Source organism: Populus nigra, chromosome 8 (assembly GCF_951802175.1).
Source record: "Populus nigra chromosome 8, ddPopNigr1.1, whole genome shotgun sequence".
NCBI classification, from domain to species: domain Eukaryota; kingdom Viridiplantae; phylum Streptophyta; class Magnoliopsida; order Malpighiales; family Salicaceae; genus Populus; species Populus nigra.
The window spans coordinates 17,215,316-17,237,092 of NC_084859.1; the positions used below are offsets into that span (position 1 = coordinate 17,215,316).

The 21,777-nt window shown below is 34.7% G+C and overlaps 4 protein-coding genes across 6 annotated transcripts; 1 reads left to right on the plus strand and 3 right to left on the minus strand.

Annotated features, from left to right (window-relative positions):
• Positions 1-780: 780 nt before the first annotated feature.
• On the minus strand, positions 781-2,879 carry LOC133701210 (UPF0481 protein At3g47200-like). Its single transcript, XM_062125047.1, has 2 exons — positions 1,836-2,879; positions 781-1,738 (listed from the first exon to the last, which is right to left on the minus strand). Exons 1-2 carry the CDS (start codon positions 2,403-2,405, stop codon positions 1,007-1,009), a joined length of 1,302 nt encoding a protein of 433 aa, XP_061981031.1. The 5' UTR covers positions 2,406-2,879; the 3' UTR covers positions 781-1,006.
• A 5,765-nt stretch (positions 2,880-8,644) lies between these two features.
• Positions 8,645-9,468, minus strand: LOC133700878 (large ribosomal subunit protein eL21z/eL21y-like). The gene is made up of 2 exons (XM_062124591.1): positions 9,164-9,468; positions 8,645-9,054 (listed from the first exon to the last, which is right to left on the minus strand). The coding sequence occupies exons 1-2, from the start codon at positions 9,398-9,400 to the stop codon at positions 8,797-8,799; spliced, it is 495 nt and encodes a 164-aa protein (XP_061980575.1). The 5' UTR covers positions 9,401-9,468; the 3' UTR covers positions 8,645-8,796.
• Positions 9,469-13,095: 3,627 nt separating this feature from the next.
• On the plus strand, positions 13,096-16,456 carry LOC133700841 (probable protein phosphatase 2C 40). Of its 2 annotated transcripts, XM_062124534.1 has the most exons (6): positions 13,096-13,367; positions 13,497-13,549; positions 13,641-13,712; positions 14,134-15,438; positions 15,543-15,807; positions 16,170-16,456. In XM_062124534.1, exons 4-6 carry the CDS (start codon positions 14,260-14,262, stop codon positions 16,295-16,297), a joined length of 1,572 nt encoding a protein of 523 aa, XP_061980518.1. In that variant the 5' UTR covers positions 13,096-13,367; positions 13,497-13,549; positions 13,641-13,712; positions 14,134-14,259; the 3' UTR covers positions 16,298-16,456. The 2 variants fall into 2 exon arrangements, with proteins under 2 accessions (XP_061980518.1, XP_061980519.1); XM_062124535.1 differs by lacking the exon at positions 13,497-13,549.
• A 1,890-nt stretch (positions 16,457-18,346) lies between these two features.
• LOC133702222 (xyloglucan endotransglucosylase protein 34) lies at positions 18,347-20,931 on the minus strand. 2 transcript variants are annotated; one of them, XM_062126509.1, is made up of 5 exons: positions 20,798-20,931; positions 20,496-20,689; positions 20,232-20,332; positions 19,876-20,069; positions 18,347-19,074 (listed from the first exon to the last, which is right to left on the minus strand). In XM_062126509.1, the coding sequence occupies exons 2-5, from the start codon at positions 20,683-20,685 to the stop codon at positions 18,675-18,677; spliced, it is 885 nt and encodes a 294-aa protein (XP_061982493.1). In that variant the 5' UTR covers positions 20,686-20,689; positions 20,798-20,931; the 3' UTR covers positions 18,347-18,674. The 2 variants fall into 2 exon arrangements, with proteins under 2 accessions (XP_061982493.1, XP_061982492.1); XM_062126508.1 differs by lacking the exon at positions 20,798-20,931 and having other exon boundaries at positions 20,496-20,697.
• Positions 20,932-21,777: the final 846 nt, after the last annotated feature.

A 21,777-nucleotide genomic window follows, 5' to 3' on the forward strand; every position in this document is an offset into this window, starting at 1 on the left:
GTTGTTGTATATGTTGGGAAAACTAGGGACAACTAACCGGATTAATTTAGCGGAATACAATTCACAATTCACAAGTCCCAATCCTTTTTCCCTCTTTGTGCAGTAAAAAACAGAATCAAAAAATAAACAAATATAATGCAAATAATCACACAAATCAACACCAAGATTTTTACGTGGAAAACCCGATGCGGGAAAAACCACGGGACCGGAGTCCACCTAAAAACTTCCACTATCACAAATAATGGGTTCAAAACTGTTCTTTCTCAGATTCAACTAAGGGCTACAACATATATATCATCAAGAACAACTTATTCTCAGATTATAACAAGATTAAAGAGAGTAATGTTAGAGAAAAGCTCACAACACTGACAGCCCCATTTTCTGTCAAAACGACCAGCTTCCACATCATCAATCTTCAATCCAACCGTTCAGAATGAAGAGGAACGTGTCTAGAAGTTGCTGTCAAAATCTCAGCCCGATCCAACGGTAAACGAACTGGAAATCGAATAAAGAAGACAGACTGCTTTACTACCTCCTCTTTTTTCTTTCTCACGTTTTTCTCCTCTGTTTTTGCTCTTTTTTAATTCAGTTTTCTCTACTGCGTCTACAGTAGCCGACCCACATTAATTTAAATTCTAAGAGACAGCATGTCTCTTGACAATTAATGTGGTGGTCCCACCATCACATGGTACGGGACCACACAACAATATCTAGGTTGTTCTTCTAATTCTTGTTGGATCAAGAAAACAGCATTGTTGTTGTATCAGAAAAACAAGAAAGTTGCGAGGAAAATGGGCTTTTCATGCACATACAATTCATAAAATGAGAAGTGATCTTGTACAAAGCCGATTTTAACATTGGCGAAATAAACCAGAGAGAGAGAAATTCAACAACGAAAGAAGTTCAGTTTTGGTTTTAAAAAAAAAATGTTGTGAAAAACATTACATGAAATTGCAGTACGTAGATAATTAAACTAAGCGAGTGTCGTAGGAGGACAACTAGGAGGTCAGGAGGAAGGCGTTGCAGTAGATAATATAGTATATACAGTCTGAACAATTGTGAGCGCGAAGAGGATTAGTGCAGCAACAAGAGATAGGATCGCCCATGGATTTCTGAAATAGGTTTGGATTAGGTTGGCACGCCAGGCATTCCAAGGCTTCCTGCAGTAGGCATTGACCTGCCTTTGCACCAATTCTAGGCTGCTGTCTGGGTCCAGTGCAATGTCCTTGGAAAGAGAGTTGAACAGTTTAGCAACAGCTTTATCACTTCCGATGGCGTTCTGGATGATCCCTCTTGAGTGTAGGAGAGAAACATCCCTCTCATTGTCAATGATGTTGTCCATGAAGAAGACATAAGAAGTAACCTCGTTTCCTGCACCAACATGGAAGCGTTCGAAGGCCATCAAATTCAAAAGGAGTGCCTCAGTTACATCGTCCACCACGATGGCAGGAAGCTCAAGGACCCCATGGTGGAACGAAATGTCTTTTAGGCTTTTAGTTTTACTTTTCTTGAACCTGATTCCAGCTTCATTGATCTCTGCTGCAGACCGAACAATATCATTGACATCTTTATGTAGTCCACCCCTTACTCTGGGTTGATGCCTTTTCCGGTTGGGGTCTTTCTGAATCAGGCTCTTCCTATATAAATCCAACACATGCAAGCATTTACCCAACTTGAAGACACTTGCATCGGGATCATTACAGAAAGTGAGTACGAGCTTGTTGACAAACTCTTCATCCTGCATAAAAGTAAAAGTAAAAGTTTTCATGGCGAACGATATGAACAAGATTTCAATAGCTAGGATGACAATGTAATTAAATTTAAATAGGATATACCTTTGTCCCATCACTTTCAACAGCAACAAGCTTGTACAGAACAAGCATTGGTAATTGATTTTCAACAATCAACATGTCACGCTTGATAAATGGCACCGTATAGACCCTCCCATGGCTGCTAAAAATTGGATCATCAGCAGCATAGTTATTGGAAGGTTGAATAGCAAGGCGCATAATTTCCACCATGAAACAGCCATCAAGAATCATCAATTGCAAGAACTTGCTCGTATCATCTTTCCATGATTTATCAAGTTGATCATACGAATCCTTTAAATCCTGCACCACTTCATTTAAGGATTGGAGAAACAGCTCTAGAGATTTTCCTGACCTCTCTAGAAAATAATGAAGAGCTCGGTGTTTGTGCTCTTGCATTCGCTTTAGCTGATCGTCAAAGTAATGGTAAGGCCCAAAGGATACTGTCTGGGGCCTATACGCTGCTTTGTTAAGAACTGTGACAGATGCAGGTACTTTGTAGATTGATCGTTTGTTCCATAGGATGTTCTGCATCGAAGTATCCAACTTATTCTGTAGTTCTTTTGTAACATCAATCAGCAATTGCACTTCCTCCATTTCTTCAAGTTGCTAAACAGTTTTCTTCACAGTGATTAAAAGAAAGAGTGCAAGACGTGCTTCATTTCTCGTGCCTTGTATCGATTTAAAAGAAGGAAGCAAGACTATTCTTTCAAGAATCCAAGTTTACTTTATGTCTTCATTGCTTCCAAGACAAGAAATTGATGAATTGCCTAGAATGGCTTTGCACAGCACAAAAAGAAGACAGAAATTTGTTTTCCATTTAGCTAATGGCATTCTCAAATCTAAAGAGCTAGGATTTCCACAGATGACTTGTTCAAGGTTACTGATGAAGCTGGTACTGATAAAGTCCCATGACCATTCTTCATTGAAAATCGTGAAAGTTGGATCGCTGAACAATCCAGAGTAAGATGTTATCAGTACAGTTCCTGAGAGAATATATCTTTTGACCCGTACAAGAAACTTCAAGAAAGCAAAGGGGAGAGAGAATCACAGAGGGCCTAGCGGCCATTTTCACAGTGAGCTCCCTGCAAGAGAATATTTGGCATTCTGGCTGTCATCAGTACATTTCTAAAGCATCCAAGAGTAGTTTATTCTCTTTGTTGCTTCCCAGACAAGAAAATTATTGATTCTCAGTATTCAAAAGACGCAACGAATTACCTCGTATGGATTTGCACAAAAAAGAACCGCTAAAATTTACTATTAATGATGCCGTCGAAAGTGATTGGTTACAGCTGCTAAAGTACCTCGACTTGAAAAGAGATGCCATTAAAAACCAAATCTAAAATGATATTTTCATTTGATATGTTTATCATTTGAGAGTTGCTGGGGGTGTCTTTTTCTTTTCACCATGCTTTTGCTATGTAAAAGGATTTTGTTACCTTTAAAATAAAAAATCATTCAACTCTAGTTAAGGATTTTTTCGATCATCTCATATTTTTAATAGACAGTAAAATTACATATTTAATCTTGGGGTTCAAAAAATCAGTCCATTGACATAGGGGTATTGGTGTCTTTCTATGAAGGTTTTATTTTTTGTAATTACTAGTTTAGTCAAAGATAATAACATAATTTACTATTTAATTATTATATTTAAAATTAAAAAGGATGTTGACGCATGGAAAGTGCCACACATTTTGCACCACTCATGAGATGCTTCCCGGTAGTTGAAAATATGTTTTTGCCATCTCATTTTATTATTAATCATGTTTTTTTTATTGATAGGTGACGCATGTCTTTTAAAAATAATCAATTTATCACTGGTGATCTTTACTTTTTTTTCCCCTTCAGTTCTCTCTCCTACCTAAAAAAAGTAAATCTAGCCCTTATTATTGTAGGTGTTTCATAATCCATCCTTTTAGTTTTGATTTTTAATTTTGGTCATTTTCTCTTTTGTTAAAGTTTTATTTGTTTTCAATTTAATCCTCCAATTCTAATTTGTATATATAATGTTTTTCAGTTCGGTCCTTTTACTTTTGATTTCTTTTTTTTTTGTCTTTTTATCAAAGTTTTTATACTTTATGATTTTATCCTTCAAATAAAATTTATGATTTTTTCAATAATAATAATATTAATTTCAGTTTGGTCATTCTTCTTTTGATTTCTTATTTGTTTCCTTTGCTCTTTTGTCAGAGATTTTATGATTTTTAATTTTATCCTTCAAATTAAGTTTATGATTTTTGTTATTTCAATAATAATAATAATAATAATAATAATAATAATAATAATGGTAATGATACTAATAATGGTAATTATAGTAATTGTAATAATATATAATAGTAGTAGTAATAATGATAATAATACTAACAATATTACTAATAATACTACTAATAGTGATAATAATATTAATAATAATAGTTTATTATGATATGAAAAGTGGTAATGATTGCGATAATAATATTAATAATAATAATAATTGTGAAAGTAATAGTAATCATAATAGTAACAACAACAATAACAATGATAATATTATTAACGCTATTAATAGTAAAGTAGTAGTGATAATAATAATAGTGATAGCGATAATAATAACATTACTCGTTAATAATAGTGATAATAATAATAGTTGTAATGATAGCAATAATATTGATGATAATAATAACAATGATAATTTATCATTCAATATTAGTTTTGGTGGGGATTGAATTTCATCATTTTTCCATGTATGACATTTCCAATCTAATAACCTAGGTTACGGGTTTCAAAAGTTAATATGGCCCGGTGTTCTTTTATTTATTTATTTATTTTATCTTATTATTTAACATTAATTTTTTAAAATAAAAATTAATTATCCGGGTATCCTTTGAACCTATTAAATAAATCAATTCACATCGAGTTAGCTTTTATATAATTTATTTTTTAAAAGCTCACGCTAATAAAAAATTCAAGTTAAGAGATTTCAAGTTTATTTTTTTATCCAAGTTTAATAGCGTTGATCAAGCCATTAACAATTTTTTTATATTTTAAAAAATGATTCGATGGACTGCAGATCACAACGAATGGACTAGTGACTATTATTTCTTGTAAGAATAGAAAGTTGGAGCAGTATTAAGTAATTCCTCTGGTAAGTTGTTGCCAATACTATATACTAAAATTTTTTTTTTTTTTAGTTTAACGTTGGTGTCCGGGTTAGCTTGCGCGCACCTCAACTAATCCCACAGGTCCTGAAGTTAACAATTATGAAAGCCTCCAGTGGTCATCATATGAGTAATCACAGGGCTCGAACCTAAGACCACAGAGGGAGCCAACCTCTTGATCTCAAACTTTTACCACTAGGCCACCACCTAGATGGTTACTATATACCAAAAATAGAAATGGAGAGAGCAAAACACAAGGGCATAGTAGCTCGTCATCCCACAATGAGGACAGATAGCAATAAATTACTTATGCGGTGAGTTGGATAAAAAAATTAAATATAAAAAGGAAAATATTTAGTCCATAAAAAAATTGTTTATTTTGCTATTAAATTTGGGCCAATGGTTTGATTTTAAAGTCTTCCAATTTAATTTTTTATATAGCTTGGATTTAAAATTAAATTATATAAGAACTATTCTGACATGTCTCGATCGACTTGGTAAGTGCAAAGCTAACTTGAATTTTAAAGTGCGATTTGGATTATATAAAAATAATTTAAGATGATTTTTTTTAATATTCAAATGCCAACATATTTGATTAACCCAAATAAAGCTGCAAATCAAAATAAATTATGAAGAAATAAATTAAAAAAAAAACAAGGAAAATGGATAGGAAAGCAAAAAAAAAAAGGGTAAATAAAATATTTGATCAATCCAAGCTATGCGGTGAATTGAAATAAATTATGAAGATAAATTTAAAATCAATTAAATATTAAAGAAAAAAATTGAGAAAAAAAAGATGAAAATAGAAAAAAAAAACAAGGAAATGTAAAAGAAAGAAAAAGGAAAGGGAAAAAAGAAGGGGGGGGGGGTCAAGAAGTTTTATATGAATAGTGCATGAGGTCACCGGCCAGAATTTTTTGAAGAATGAAATTTAAAAAAAAATAAAAAGAAGAAAGGAAAATAAAAAGGGGAAAAAAGATTAAAAAGAATATATATAACTAGACCTGGTTTAAGTTCAATACTATTTTGTTATCTAAACATTTGGGTATCTTATCAGCCTATTTTTAATTCTTCATCTTTCTAGTATAAAATAAACAATAAAATTTTGTTTTTTTATGTGATATAGTTTTTTAATTTCTCAAAAACATGTAAACCAAGAGGTTTATAAATTAATTTTTTTATTTATAATTTATTTAAACATGTTAATATTTGATATTAAAAAACTTTTTGTTAGAGAATAAATTCCATTAAAATCTTAACCTAAAAAAACAAGTGTCTAAAAATAAAAAAACAAAATTTTGATATTTTTAAATAAAAAAATAAATGAACCGCACTTCGATTTTGACATTTTTAAACCATTGTTGATTGTGAAATAGTGAAGTTCAATTCTTTGAGTTTGCTTATTTAACTTCGGTACACTTTTGATGAATCTGAATTGATAGTGTAGAGCTTCTCTCACTTCCAGGACGATTTTTCTACATGCTGGCTGGAATTCTTCAGCCATCTTTTGCTGGTGCTTCCCGAGGATTTTAACAACTCGATACAACAGTGGATCCATTAACCAGTTTCTTTCGTAGGCGTCTTGTTTATAAAAGGAGAGGAAATTAACGCCAATGTTGTCCATAAATGAGATTTTCACAATGTTGTCGAACAGATATTTATTTTGATGACAGAAAAAAACCCTGCAAAACTCCGTACTGCTGCACACAGGTAGACAAGAACTTTCTCGAGTGAGATAATGGAATGAACCAGTCAAGGTTATCCATGACCATGAATCACTGGATCTCCATCTCCGAGTGCCAAAACTTCATTGCTAGAGAAATAGGGCAGACATGGAAAAATTGACAGAGTTTCCTCAAATGATGACATGTACTAGATTCATATATCTAGAGCAATTTCACAAGAGCATAAACCTGGTGAAACCCACATTACATTGATCCTCTAGCTCAGGTCCTAGCCTTGATCCATGTACTTCGAAGCCTTGGTCTTGAGAATTACAATATGTTTCTTCTCTCCTCACTGATCACTGTAGCAGCTCTCTCACAACCTGCCATTATTTAAGAAAACAACTCCTTGCAATGCTATTGTCAGATGCTGCTCTTGTCCTACTAAGAGAACACATTATTGTTACCTGTTAGGCATGTTGAGTTGTGGCTTAAATTGATGACTTGGTTTAGATTAGATTGGTGATTTACGGTATAGTATCCTAAACAATTGGTGATTTTAATTCGTTTCTTGTAAACCCTAAATTAAAAAATAACCTATAAGAAAGGAAAGAATATACGTAACAATAGTTTTTCGCAATAGCAGACCTCCAAAGAGGCAACTTCCACGCTAGCATAGCACCTTCTGCGCTGCAGAAAAATGCAACAGCAGAAGCACATTGAAATCTCCCAAAACACAACAGATTCTCCCTTTACAGTGGCAGCATGAATTCCAACACAAAATATTAATTAAATAATTTTTTTTCGAACATTCATTCCACGTTTTGATAATCATTGTAGTTATTGAAGCCTGTTAATGGAGAATTTGTCAAGGTCTAAGAAGTATTTGCAAGTCATTTTTTAAGGAATATAGTTGAACCACCAACCAAAACACCAATAATGGAACTGCAAAAAACAATGATAGAACATCTCTAAGGATATTTGAGATTTCATGAAAAAGAAATATAATGAATAACAGGGCAAAGAGACAGCAACTATAAATACTCTGTATAGAATTCAAATTATCTGGGATGAATATGAAAGAGTTGGCCATGAATAATTTTTCATGAACGATGGCAATACTACAAGATATGAATTCGTAGTGGTAAAACAAAGTAAATTACCATCATAGACACCAAAATTCATTTTTGTTGTCTGTTCAATAGGTAAATATAAGGATACTGATGAACTTTCCATTGATAAATTACATAGTTTTCTTTGGTTAATTTATGAGCAAAAGATGAATCGGATGAGGAGGAGCAAAAGGTTATTGGTGAAGGTTCATAAAGTCCCATGACCATTCTTTGTTGAAAATCGAGAAAGTTGATTCGGAGTACAGTTCCTCTTCCAAGAGAGTACATACAATTTCGACAAAAACTTCTTTTAAGGCTCAACACTTCAATATCTTTGACGAGATTATGTCATTTTTTAACTTCTGAAGATCGATGTTGAATTTTTCAAATAATTGTCAATAAAAAAAAACAAATTTAATAGAAAATATGTAATAATAGTAGTCTTTAATAATAAAAAATATTGTACTATTATTTTTTTTCTTAATTATAACTAACTCCCTAGTTAAATCTCTAAAATCCCTACTTATCTTTAGAATTCCTAGTTTTCTACAATTACCTGCATTTTTGACACACTGCCGCAACATCCACCATGGTGCGACAGTGCAAGTTTTATGTAATGAATATGGCAAAGAATTGTTTGAATTGAAAGATTGCTAAACTTCATATGATTTGTATAAGCATGATAAACATCAAATGAACATGTTTATCAATAGATTGTTTTCTATCATATAATGAACTTGCAGGTATACAAGTTAAGGAAAGAAACAACAGCACCAAATAAACTTAATCTAATTTGCACAGAGCCCATGTCAACACCATTTCCTCGACCAGCAAATAATCATGTCTAACAAATCACTAAGTAGTAATGCATAATCTGGCCTAGCAAACACTCGCAGCAGCAGCAGCAGAAACAGCAACAATTCAGATATTCCAACAGCACCAAAAATGCAAATTCATTAGAAGGGTCACAAGTAATCAAAAATCATTACAACAATAAAACTCCACGTTCATTCATTTCGGACAACATAAGCTAAGCACGGACAAAACTCTTGAAAACAGCGAAATCATGAAAAAGAAATCAATAACCACCCTTGAGATCATTGACCACATCATAAGGAATAGGAGTGAAAGTCTCAAGAGTAGCACCCTCCACCATAAATCCGGGCTTCGGTCCTTGAGGCTGTCTCTTAGTACTAATCTTTTCACCACGAGCTTTGGCCTCCGCCTTCAACTCATCATTCTTCTTCTTCCTCAACTTGAACTCCTCCCTGCACCTCGACGGCTGCACATGCTCCACCCTAACATGAATTCTCTTCCCAATAATCCTATTCCCAACCTACAACAATTTTCCATATAGTTTTCCAAAATAATAAATTAAAAATGAAAAAACTCCATATATATATATATATATATAAAAGAAGTCAATTAGATAGATAGATCTCGACCTGCTTGTTGATGACGACACCAATAGCGCGCTTGGTTACATTCCAGACGCGACCTGTGCGGCCATGGTAGAACTTGTGGGGCATGCCTTTGTGGACAGCGCCATTTACCTTAATGTCGACATAGTCGCCTACCTTGTACGTTCTGAGGTATGTGGTGAGAGGGATGTAACCCTTCTTCCTGAAGGGACGAGCGAATAGATCTCTGGTCCTTGATCGCAAACCATGTCCAGCTGGCATTCTTGCTTACTCTCTCTGCTGCTGCTTCCTCCGCCGTTGCCGCTGTACAGGGAGTGAAGATAGACACTACATTTTTTCCGGTTTTATATGGTAGCACTCTTTCTCATGCCCTGATTAGCATCTAGGGTTGGTCTGTTGTGGTTTTCTAATGGGCCTATTAAAAATCTGGATTATGATAGACCATTTCTTCCGGCCCGATCATTACTTCACGAATCACAATTTAATCCTGGTTTCGAAGAACTTGTAAATGTGGGCTGTAGAAGCCCACTGACAAAGCGAAGACCACTGAGAAATTTCAAATGGCTTTTCAGCTTTGTTTAAACTGTAAAATATTTTATTCTGATTTCTATGCCCATGATGTCACACGCCTCCAGAGTCCAGACATCGTCGTCGATAAGCATAGGATTTGATTGTATGGGCCTTCCAAAGGCCCATCCCTAGGTTTTTGTCTTTATTGTTGGGCCTTGAGCCCCCGTGAAACCAATACAAAACTGAAACAGCTTGGCCCTTTATTTCTCCTTTTGGTGTTTTTTCTTCTATTCTTTTGTTGGCGCTCTCCCCTTCTCTCGAGCCCGCTCATTTCTCTTACTCATGCGTCCTAGGGAGGGGGATCAGCACGGTAGTTGAGTCGTTTTCTCGAGAGTCAAGTGAGCTTTCAATAAATTTAAAATCAATGGATGGACTAAATTACAATTTCTAAAACTAGAAGGATTGACTTGTTATATTGCTAAGACTAGAAGGATTAGCTGATTATTTATTGAGAACCAGGTTGCTTCAATAGCCCACTGTTTCTTTGTAGATAAATCCGTTACAGTCATTCGACGTCACCAAAAGTCTTCTACCAAGTCGTTGTTTTTGCTGCCTCACAGCCAAATCACTATATCTCCCTCTTCGCTACTAAACTAAGCACATGTCGCTTTGGAGATCGGCAAGGGACATTTGAGATGCACAGCTACCTCCGGTTTTCATCAATCTTTCTTACCTCAGGCGTAAATGAACATGTTTTTTAATGTTTTCCACCTTGTCATTCATATTTCATTTCTTAAAAAAACACATTAAACCTGTTTTTTTTTTAATATGTGCATCAGTCCATATATATATATATATATATATATATAACCGATCTCATGTTGTCACATTTTATTGACTAATTTGATTTAAAAAGTATAGTTAATACAAGCATAAGTGTCATGCTTTGCCGCATCTCATCCTTTCAAATATCATTATTCATCTAAATTTAAAACCAGCCAAGATTCATTTGACTGCAAGGAAATCCACTTTCATGAAACTTGGGTTTTAAAATTGAATTTATAAGCACGAAAATTAAAATTATCGTTAGTCATAATTTGGTCTTACGAGATCTGTCTTTCTCCTCCCTTTCTAATGACTTTTTCCATGCTATCTACGCGTGCGTTTGGTATTACGGTAATTGTTGTGGTTATAGTTTGAACAAAGTTATTTTATAAAAAATATTTTTAGTTGAGATTGGTTTAGAAAAATATATATTTGATTAAAACTGTGGTTGAAATTGAGGTTGAACAAAAAATAGTTTAATGTGTTTGGTTAATAATGCTTTTGAAATTGAGATTATAAAATAATTTTAAAAAATATATATTAATATTTATGGTTTTTAATTTAAATATTATATATTTAACTATTACGATTACATCATGAAATAAATCATACTCTATATAAAATATTATTTATTGTTTCATTAAACTATTTTCAATTCCTTCACATATGAAATACATCCGGCAAGGACTATAGTTTTCACAGATTTTTTAAGAGCGCAACAACATCAGGTAAAACATAATCAGAGATAAAATTGGGATTGTGATCAAATTCTGCAAATGCTACGTCATCAAGCGATTTTCATCTAATTTATATAATGTCATTGAATAATGTTTAACACTAGTTTTTTGAATAAAACACAATTAAAAATAATTTTTTTTCATTTTGTTGGGTCGGAGCCGGTTCAATACATTTTTAACTTTGAACCGGACCGGTTTGCTCAGCACAAGAAGCAGCAAAGAGCCGCTTCTTGTAAACTTGTGGCAGCTACAATTGATGTGGGCGCTACCAGCACATAAATTGCTTTTGAAGCATTACCAAACAACAATATTTGTGGCTACAGGTGAGCCACAGCCACAGCCACATAACTAAAATATATAAAAAATAAAGCTTTTTAACTGAAAAGTAAAATATAAAAACAATAGAGCCAAAGTGTTGAAAGACGTGCCCAAGAACAAGACAAATGAAAAAACTACTCTTGATTTTTTTTGTCTATCAATTTTAATCCTTGTTGTTTTTAATTCTTTAAACAAAGCCTATAATAGCAGCTTATAATGTAATGTCAAAATGATTCTTTTCATAGATCATCCATGAAAGCATGCATAGCGAAACAAAACCCAATATATAAAACCGTGACAGCACAATCTGTAAGGACCAAAGAGGAGAACAAATCTCAATGACCAAAGTGAAAAAAACAACAACAATAAGGACTTCAAAAGAAAAAGAAGGCTTGTGAGCAGGAGGGTGAACAATGAAATGAGCTTAGGTGGCACGATGAAACACCTAAATCTGTATAAAATTGAAGAATTGAAATGAATGCTACCTGAATCTTCGTTAATTTTCCACGAGTAAATTTCAGAATGTAGGAGAAGATTTCCATCGACAAATTATCATATTTTATTTGAATATATTTTCCACCGAGTCTGGCATTTTATTATTTTGATTGCTTTTATTCAAGATCTGCAGGCAAGACAAATTCACGAGTGATTTCATTGCAATCGGATTACTGTAAATCGTAACTTGTGAATAATATTAAAGTTAAATTCAAATAAAAAAAAATCTCTTCGAAAAATGGATAATACAATGAGGAGATGTATTAGATTCCAGGAGTGAGGAGGAAAATCAGTAAGAAGAAAAATACGTTTAAGAGAAACAAAAATCTAGAAAAATGGATAATAAGTGTTCGTTGTTTTAAATTCCATGTTCATCGTACTGGACTACAACGTTGATCAATTTGTTCATGGTTGATTGTTTACGAACAGGGTTTGTGTCTCTATCTCTGAGTTATACAAGGTTGAAATCTAAGATATCTAAAGAAATCCCTTCATATCTTCCATACCAACTCTGAGAGGAGGCAAGCCGATTCATCCTGCTCGCCTCTCCAATCCCAGATGCCCGAGGAAGCCGAACAACCCAGCCATAAAAGCTAGAAGGAACAGGGAAGACAGCGGCGGAGACCAAAGAACACGGCGCTAGAAAAAATCAAAGGAGAGAACGCGTGAAAAACATGAGAATACGAAAGAGAGATAAAAAATATATATTAAATTGCTAAATTCATTTTTAAAAATGTATCTAAATATAATTTTAATCTCAATGCAAAACAGAGCACATTTGTTTTTATATTTAAAAAAAATAAAAAAATTTAATTTTTAAATTATTTTAATATGCTGATATAAAAATAAACTTTTAAAAATAAAAAAAATATTTTAATAGAATTTTAAATAACAAGGATTTAATGTGCGCAAGCACTGACTTTTGATAAAAAGAAAAGAAAAGGGGATTAATATTTGTTGCAGCTTTGTCTGACTTGGAAATAGCCTCAAGTTGAGAATAAACAAATGCTGAATAATATAATGAATATATACACTGCTGGGAATGACAAAACGTTGAATAAATGGATCCAAACAAGCTGTCGTATATGAGAATGGCGGTGGGGTAGGTAGGGCCTCTCAAGTCTCATCTCAACAAGCACCAGCCACGGTTCACAATAGGCCTTTCCAGTCCTTGGAGAGTCGAGTCGCCTCGTAAAATCTCTCCATCGTTACTGGTCCTTTTCTATTTTTCAAAGGAGTTGTCGTTTGCATCTGAACGTCAACTGTTAGTGGCTCTCTACGTTTGATATCTCTCTCTCTCTCTGTTCTAGTGTTCAACTCCTCTCCTCTGTGAATCTCTTCCTGTAAGTGCCATTTGCGTGCATCATTTTCACATCTTTAGCTTTCTAACGTTGCATGCTTCTTCTTATTCGTTTCATCTGCTTGATTTGTCGATTTTCTCATGCCAAGATTCTTTCTTTTTCCCCCCACAGAAATCCCAAAAATGGAGATAACAGGGCACTTACACAATTAAATGGAACAAGTGGTGATTGATTTGGCTGATTATCCGTTTCTTCCAGATTCCGATTTCCCAATCTAATGGTAGTTTCTTTCCTTGTTTGCTTTCATTTTTGCAGGATATTCAAATTTCTCTTGATAAACGCTACCCATGGTCTCCTTTCTTAAAAGCACAACCATTTCTATTTCGGGTATGCTAAGTTTTCTCTTCTGTTTTCTTTTGCCCCCTTTATTTATTTATTTTTTTCTTCTGTTTAACTTTCGCTCCTTTTCCTCCGAAGTTAGAAATTGAACACAGTCAATTACGGGTTCTATGTTTATTTTGATCTGTTTATCGTGAAAATGATTTTTTCTTAGACTGTTAGCTTTGTATCTCGAATTGAAGGCATTTTTTTATTGTTAATAAAGAATCTTGGATTTACACAGTTTCCTTTTTTAGTTATTGCTTGTCAATGGAATCCATCATGATTCTTTTATTTCTGCTGAATATTAGCTGTCAAGCTATGCTCTGATTTCCCAATTCGTGGAAAGATTTTTCATGGCGTGCTAAGCCTGGAATCTTCTTTCTTAGGCAGTGTGATTTAATAACTTTATCTTTGTGATATATTTCAGGCTCAGTTTCTTTCAGTATCCAAGTGTTTGAAACTTTGTCTCTAGCATCCTGTACATCACCCATGGTCTTCGAGGAAAAAACAAGTATTTACTAGGAACCTGTACTGTTTTCCTATACCAGATTTAATGATGATGGAAGGATCGGATGATGCACCTGTATATTCAAGGGAACTAAGTGTTAGTTTTGGTTATCAGTGCAATGTCACTGGCCCTAGTATTCCTTCCATTGTGCCAGAGGGATTCGACTTTTTGAACAGCACCATGATCCAAGATTCTTGTATGAAGATGAGTAGCTCCTTTTCGTGTTTGTCTGGTGCTGCTCTTAGTGCCAATGCTACTTTGGCAAACACAAATCTGTGTAATGGTCTCATTGGAGAGGAGATCTTGCCTAACCTTGATTCTCCAAAATCATTTAGAAGGATGGCATCTTCTCCTTCCCTATCACGCTTAGATTTCACATCATCATCCTCCTATAGCAGCTTCACCTCCTTGGGCGGTAGTACACCGAAGGATAAGGACTTTGCTGAGACCTTGTGGAAATCTATGAGTGCTCCTACCAGAACAGAATCCTCGACCTTTCTCAATACAATGGAAGTGCAAATGGCTGGAGGGGCTGCAGGCGAGGATAGAGTCCAAGCTGTGTGTTCTGAAGAAAATGGATGGCTCTTCTGTGGAATCTATGATGGATTTAATGGGCGTGATGCGGCTGATTTCTTAGCTGGTACTCTCTATGAAAACATCTGTTTTTACCTGCATATGCTGGAGTGGAACAAAAAGAAGCAGCCTGGTTCGTTTAAAAGTACCTTAGAAGGTGAAAATGTCACATTGCATATTGCCCTCCCCGACGATTCTGGCCATTCAAATTCTGAAATGGAACAAGCAAAACTACCCAATTATGTTGATGAAGAATTCACGCATGAGAATTACAGCTCTGACATAATAAGCTGCCTTAATCGTGCCCTAGCCCAAGCAGAAGGCGATTTTATGTACATGGTTGAGCAGGAAATGGAAGATCGCCCTGATTTGGTGTCTGTTGGATCTTGTGTCTTGGCAATTCTTCTTTATGGAGATCATATCTATGTCCAAAATTTAGGGGATAGTAGGGCAATATTAGCAACAAGCACCATTCAAGAGGAAGGAGTGCTGAAAGCCATCCAGTTAACAGAAACTCATACTGTTGATAACGAGTCGGAGTGCAATAAAGTTTTGGCCGATCACCCTGATGATCCATCTCCTATCATCTATGGGAGAGTAAAAGGGAAACTGAAGTTAACTCGAGCATTTGGAGTTGGTTATCTTAAAAAGGTCGATGGCGAATTGTTTTTTCTTTTTTATTTGTTTTCTTCAAATTAATGCTCCTTTACAGATCTTATATTACTTAACATAAATTATTCCTTTTAATTCCGCAGAGTAAAATGAATGATGTGTTGATGGGCATTCTACGAGTTCGAAATTTGTGCAGTCCTCCCTATGTTTATAATCATCCCTTCACTATGAGTCATAGAGTTTCAGACAGGGATCAATTTGTTGTTTTGGGAAGTGATGGATTGTTTGATTTCTTTAGCAATGATGAAGTTGTGAAGCTTGTGCATCTCTTTATCCAGAACAATCCTTCTGGTGATCCTGCAAAGCACCTGGTTGAACAGCTTGTTCAGAGAGCAGCTGATAATGCTGGTAATTTCTGTTTCCTTTCGATAATTAAATTTTGGAAATTTCTGAGCATATGCTTTCTTTAGTCTTAATTTTTCTGTCATATTCATATGCGATCGTTGATCTCTCCATTGAATAAAAGATATACCCTTCTGGCATGGTCTGTGCAAAAATTGCAGAAACATTGATACCGCAGAATTTGGACCATTTTAAGAATCAGGGAAAAAGATACGTCCTGCTAATAGGCAAAGCATGCTTGCATATGATATATTTCAGATGCTCTTCCCATTGATTGGTGATTATTGAATCATATCATATGATGATGTTAGGCCATTCAGTCTATTCAAATTCGTTCTGATATCTGAATAAATGTTGTCATTATGAAGGTTTTAGCACTGAAGATCTGATGAGTATTCCAGTTGGGAGAAGAAGGAAATATCATGATGATGTTACCGTGCTCGTAGTTATACTCGGTAATAAACAACGGACTTCTGCTGCTTCTGCATATCTATAGGTTGGCTGCAAGCATGCACCCACCATAGATTCTTTTTGTTATGAATCTTTGTGGTGACTGATAAAAATAACTGGAGAGCTTTTGGCATGTTGATCATCCCAGTTTGCCAAGTACTTGGTTTTTCCTGATATAAGAAAATAAAGATTTCCCATATATCAATTTGGTGGTGGTATCTGTACTAAAGTTAAATAAATGTTTACAGTAGGTTGTGTAGATTAAGCTCGCAGATTTGAAGCTATGATCTCAAGTCCACATGGTTGCGCGCTGAATTACATTTGCAACGTCTTTCAGATATTGAAAATCAATGTTGCAGCAATTACATAATCAGCACCATGGCAAGCATTAACTTGGATGGATATAATATTTTATGATTCATGAAAATAAGAAAAGAAAAGCAGTATTATCTTCTTCGGTTAAGACTAGCATACGCCTACCCTTTCCTTTTGCATAGATGTAACTAAAGCTTTTTTATTCCTTGCTGTTTTAAAAAGATGTGGGTTTTCCAGAACAATTTTTGCTGATGACACATGACAGCAGTCGGTTATTTGATTTGTTAGATGGTAGACGACCATCTAACAAAAGTAGAAAACCATGGTGATTTTGTTAGATGCAGAGCCTCATGTAAACTTGATTTACTATGATTCTGTTTTAAAAAGATAGCCGTCTTCTCTTTGGATAATGGAAACTAGGATTTAATTCTGAGAAAGCTTTAAGCTTCTGAAAACAAGGAGATCTTGTCAACGAGCGACTCCAACTAGCCTGAAATTGTCCTCTTGCGTGTAAAAATTGGAGCTTGCAATTAGAATTATTAGAAACTATAATTGTGAAGGTGAATGTTGCAGATAAGATGTAGACATAAAGTTTGATCAACAATGAATGAAATGTGCTTGTCACACAGACAACACAGGTGATAACAGAGTCGATGGCCTCTCTTGCTTTCCCCTGATCACTGAAGATATAACTGATTTGGCTTCCAGATTGCAGGAATTTCAATCTTCTCGCAGCACGGCTAGATCATAGCTTTTTCATATTGATAATGAATGCAATCCCCCCAACAACAAAAAGAGAGAGAACGCATTTGGAATCAAAAGATCCGCCTTCTGTTATTTCTGATACAATTAACACAGACGTATTCACTGTTTCAGAGTTCATGAGAAGCTGAACATTTGATTCTAAAAAAACAATGATTAAAAAAAAGAAAAAGAAAAGGTGAAGAGCAGAGCCCATTCCCAAAGGACTAAGGAAGCGGTTCATGTCCCAGGAACATGAAGTCACGATTGCTGTTGTGTGTTGGTGAGTCGTGGGATCTAATATTTCTAGAAATTCACTTTCTCCAATCTTTCCTTGAATGAGACAAGTCCGTCCCTCCTCTTGACTCGAAGAATTTGCTCTTAAGAGAAAGTAATAACCCTTTTTTTGTGGTGACAAGTTTGTGGTGTTTAGATTGAAAAGAGAACAAATTGATGTTCTTTATCCTTTACAGTGCGTATATTCTGACAGAAAGGAATGGAAAGGAGAATAATATATAAAGGAAACTAAACCATTTTCTTCGTTTGCGTGCTGAGATAGAGGGAATTTCGTTGGTCAAGCACCTGACCATGCATTCAGAAAAGATAAAAAGAAGCTAGGGATCATAACAAGAAAAATAAAATATCCATTGAAGTGAACATGGAGTATATTAAGATTATAATTGTTTGTGTCAAAAATATTTTTAAATTGTTTAAATTGTTTAAATTGTTTTTGGTTTTTTAATATTAATATTAAAAATAATATTTAAAAAATAAAAAAAATTATTTCGCACTTTAATTTCAAGCACTTTTATTTCAAAATATATTGAGATTACATCAATTAAATAATGCACTGGTTCTACTTATTTTTTTTTTTAAAAAAATAATGATGTTTTATTTTTATTTATTTTTCAATGATATTTGCGCGTTTTCCAAAAAAAAAATATAGTTCTTAAACAATTCATTTAGTTTTTTTAAAATACTGAATTAAAATTAAATAAGTTGTAACAATAATAATTCTAATTCAACCAGTATAATAATATATTATCAAATAATAAATAATTTTATTCGCAATATAAGATAATGGTTCATTACAATAATAGACACCAACACAGGATCTCAACTGTGCCACTGTGACATTTTGTTTTGAATCGGAGAGAATAACGCCTTAGTAGGTGCTGGCTGATGATGGCAGTGGCACGCCCTCATGAAACCATAATCACGCTCTCAGGTATATTATATCAATTACAGGAGTAAAACAGGATGGAAGCAGCTGTGGAGATTCAGAGCTTGAAGGGCTTCTTCGGCAAGCAAATATTAATCCAATCATATAAAATGTATCCAGCACCAATATGGTCTCCGACACTATATTATATGTCTCTGTCTCTCTTGCATTCTGGGGGCATTGAAGGGTATCTTGATCTATCAGTGCAGTAGTTGTAGATGGTATATTTCTGGCGGACCCAGCTGAGCCTCCTGTACTGCAAGGCGTCCAGATCTTGGAACTCCTTCTGGTCCCACCATCTAGCACCCTGTGTGGCACAGAACTTGGCTTCCACTGAGGCCTCGCACCCATCTATGTGGAAACTCCTGTAGGAGGCAATAAAGGGTGCCTTGGACCAGTCTGTCTTCTCGAGTCCACCCCTGGTAGCCCAATCATCGGCATTCCATAGACTTGAGTATATCTTCATTGGCTGGTTGAATGGAAACTTCAACCCCAAATCTTTGCAGTTCTTGAACACTCTGATTGGCACATCATCCACGAGGAACCTGAAGGACACCACTCGTATAATTAATGCACCAGCTTTTACAAAATAGAATTTGATCCAGTTTCTCAGAGAGAAATATGACTATACATGCACGTTGTCAATAACATGCCAGTTGCACTGGACTTTATCAAATTAAACTTCATAGTAGTATTGATAATTAAATATACAATGATTATACAAATTGATTAATAGAGCATTAAATATTATGATCCATCAGATTGGATTATACATTATATAACACTATGCTTCGCATGCGCATGACTTGTTTTTTTGGGACAGGATGGACCATATCTATATAATAATTTGTCAATTTCACATAATCAAATCACAAAGGGAGAAAAAAAAGAGTGTCCACCAAGCTTAAGAGTTTCGTCGGGATAGATCCTTGAAAACAAACAATCTTAAGTAAGAAAAGCGACCTCCTTTCACCATCGTTTCAACAGAGTCCCCTAAGGTGGTGGACATGTTTCTTCATTGCCAAACTTTAGAATTTAGACAGTAAGAAAAGGTTTTAGCGAAAAAGGGCACTTGAACACAAAACTTGTTCCTTCTTTTTCAGGGAATGAAAACTAAGATTTGGTTGACCCACCACCCACCATGGATGTTGCAGAAATTTGATTGATCTTCCTTTTTAAGAAGAACTTTAAAGAGGAAGGATCTATATGGCCAATTCTAACTAATTTGAAACCGAAATTTAATTGAGATGATCAGGTGTTGAGACTAGATTGCTTAAACTCTCTTTTATGGCCGTGAAGTTTCCTAAAAGTTAATGCAGAAAGATGAAATAGGAAAAAAGACTTACACTATTATGTACATGTTCCAGAGGACAGAATAGTAGTGGAATTCCTTGGTTGGGTCAAACCAGAGATAAATCCTCTGTTCTCTATCTCCCTTGCCTCCTGTGAAAACATTTGTCTGCAAAATGTAGGGCTGGCCAGTCCTGTTTCCTAAGAACTCAAAGTCTATCTCGTCATGCTCCGAGTTTTGTGAGGATAGCTGCCAAAGAAACAAACAAATAATAACTTTAATGATATAATAATAATAATAACTAAGAAAAAGATTGATTAAGAAATCGGGATTGATCAATGAAGGAAAATCTTTTCTAAAATCCCAAGTAAAATGAAAATGACCAGTCGCAACGTGATGAGAAATGCTTACATAGAAAGCAGTGACTGTTCCAGCTGAGTCACCAGGAACCAACTTCATTTGCATACTGAAATGGCCAAATAAGTATGAACCTTTTGATTGGAAACCAGTACCTTCGCAATATCAAACCCGTTATTGTTAGCAAAATATGCCAGCGGACGGTGAAGAGAAAAGTAAAAAATAAAAAGGCAGGGAGAGCTCTATTGAAATGCAATAAACGATGAAGAGCAAAAATTCATTGATCTGATTATAACACACACTCACAGTCACACACACCTGTGTATTTATCCAAGTGTAGCTGAATCTCATTGCCTCCATTGAAGTACTTAATGTGGTCAAAAGCCCATGTAGGAACGTAGTTCCTACCGAACGCCACATCCACTGGCTTCCTCGGGGCAGCTCCCATTGTTCCAGATACCATAACCAGCATGCCAAGAAATAAAGTCCACAGATAAGCAGCAGCCATGCTTCTGCACATTTTCAAACAAAATTTTTAGTTTTTGACACGCATAAGACGTTAAAAGATGCAATTATATTCAAGTTTCTAGAGCTAGCGAGCCAGCAATTAGCATTCTCACCTAAACGTAAAGAGTGCTGAAAAGGAAGAGAATTGGTTGAGGAGAACGGAGGAGGAGATGCCCTTTAAATAGCGGTTGATTTTCAACTAACATTAAAGTATTGATGTGCATGTGGGGGCTAGCCTTTTCATTTGATCCAAAAAAAACCATGATAGTGGCAGGGGCATCACAGCTAGCTATTACAGACACTCTTTTTATATATATATAATTAATGTGAGTTTTTGGTTTGGTTGTATTTATCTTGATTCATTTTATAAATATTAAAATTAATAATTATATAAATTTTTAACAACATTGAGGTATGTAAAATTTAAATTGATAATTTTTAAAAAACAAATATAGTATTTAACGAATTAAACTACATCCCTCGTTATTCAAACACCCTATTTTTATGTGAGCGTGGTGGAGAAGAGAGGTGCATTATTTAACTTTTTGCACGTTGGGGTCCGTCGAACTATGTGGCTGTGCAATCGAGCATGCTTGGCGACGAGAGGAGAATGTGTTTTGAAAGTCGGTAACATTTGTGGGTTTTTCTTCTGTTTTTTTGGGTTAATGGGAAAGGAGAAAACTGGTGAAGGTGGACACGTACCGACCACTGGTTACTTTACCCCTTTCTGTCTTTCTTAAATCTGAACCTCTGCATCTCTCACCTCAGATATCTGGGCCACTATGTCACTGTTTTTTTTGCTTTTCGAGGACTGCGCTTTTCTACTTTTGTCTTCTTATCCATTGGGCTACTTTGCTATCATGACCAAGCCCACCGACCCTACTTTCTGCTTTGTTTTTGCAGATTTTTTCATGTATTTTAAGATATCTTTATTTTAAAAATATATTAGAAAAATATTTTATTATTATTTAAAAAAATATTATTAAAATCAACATATAAAAATGATTTTAAAATATTAAAATTAATAATAATTTAAAATAAAAAAAATTCAAACTTTTTTAAAACATAAAAACAAACAAAATTTTTATCGAAA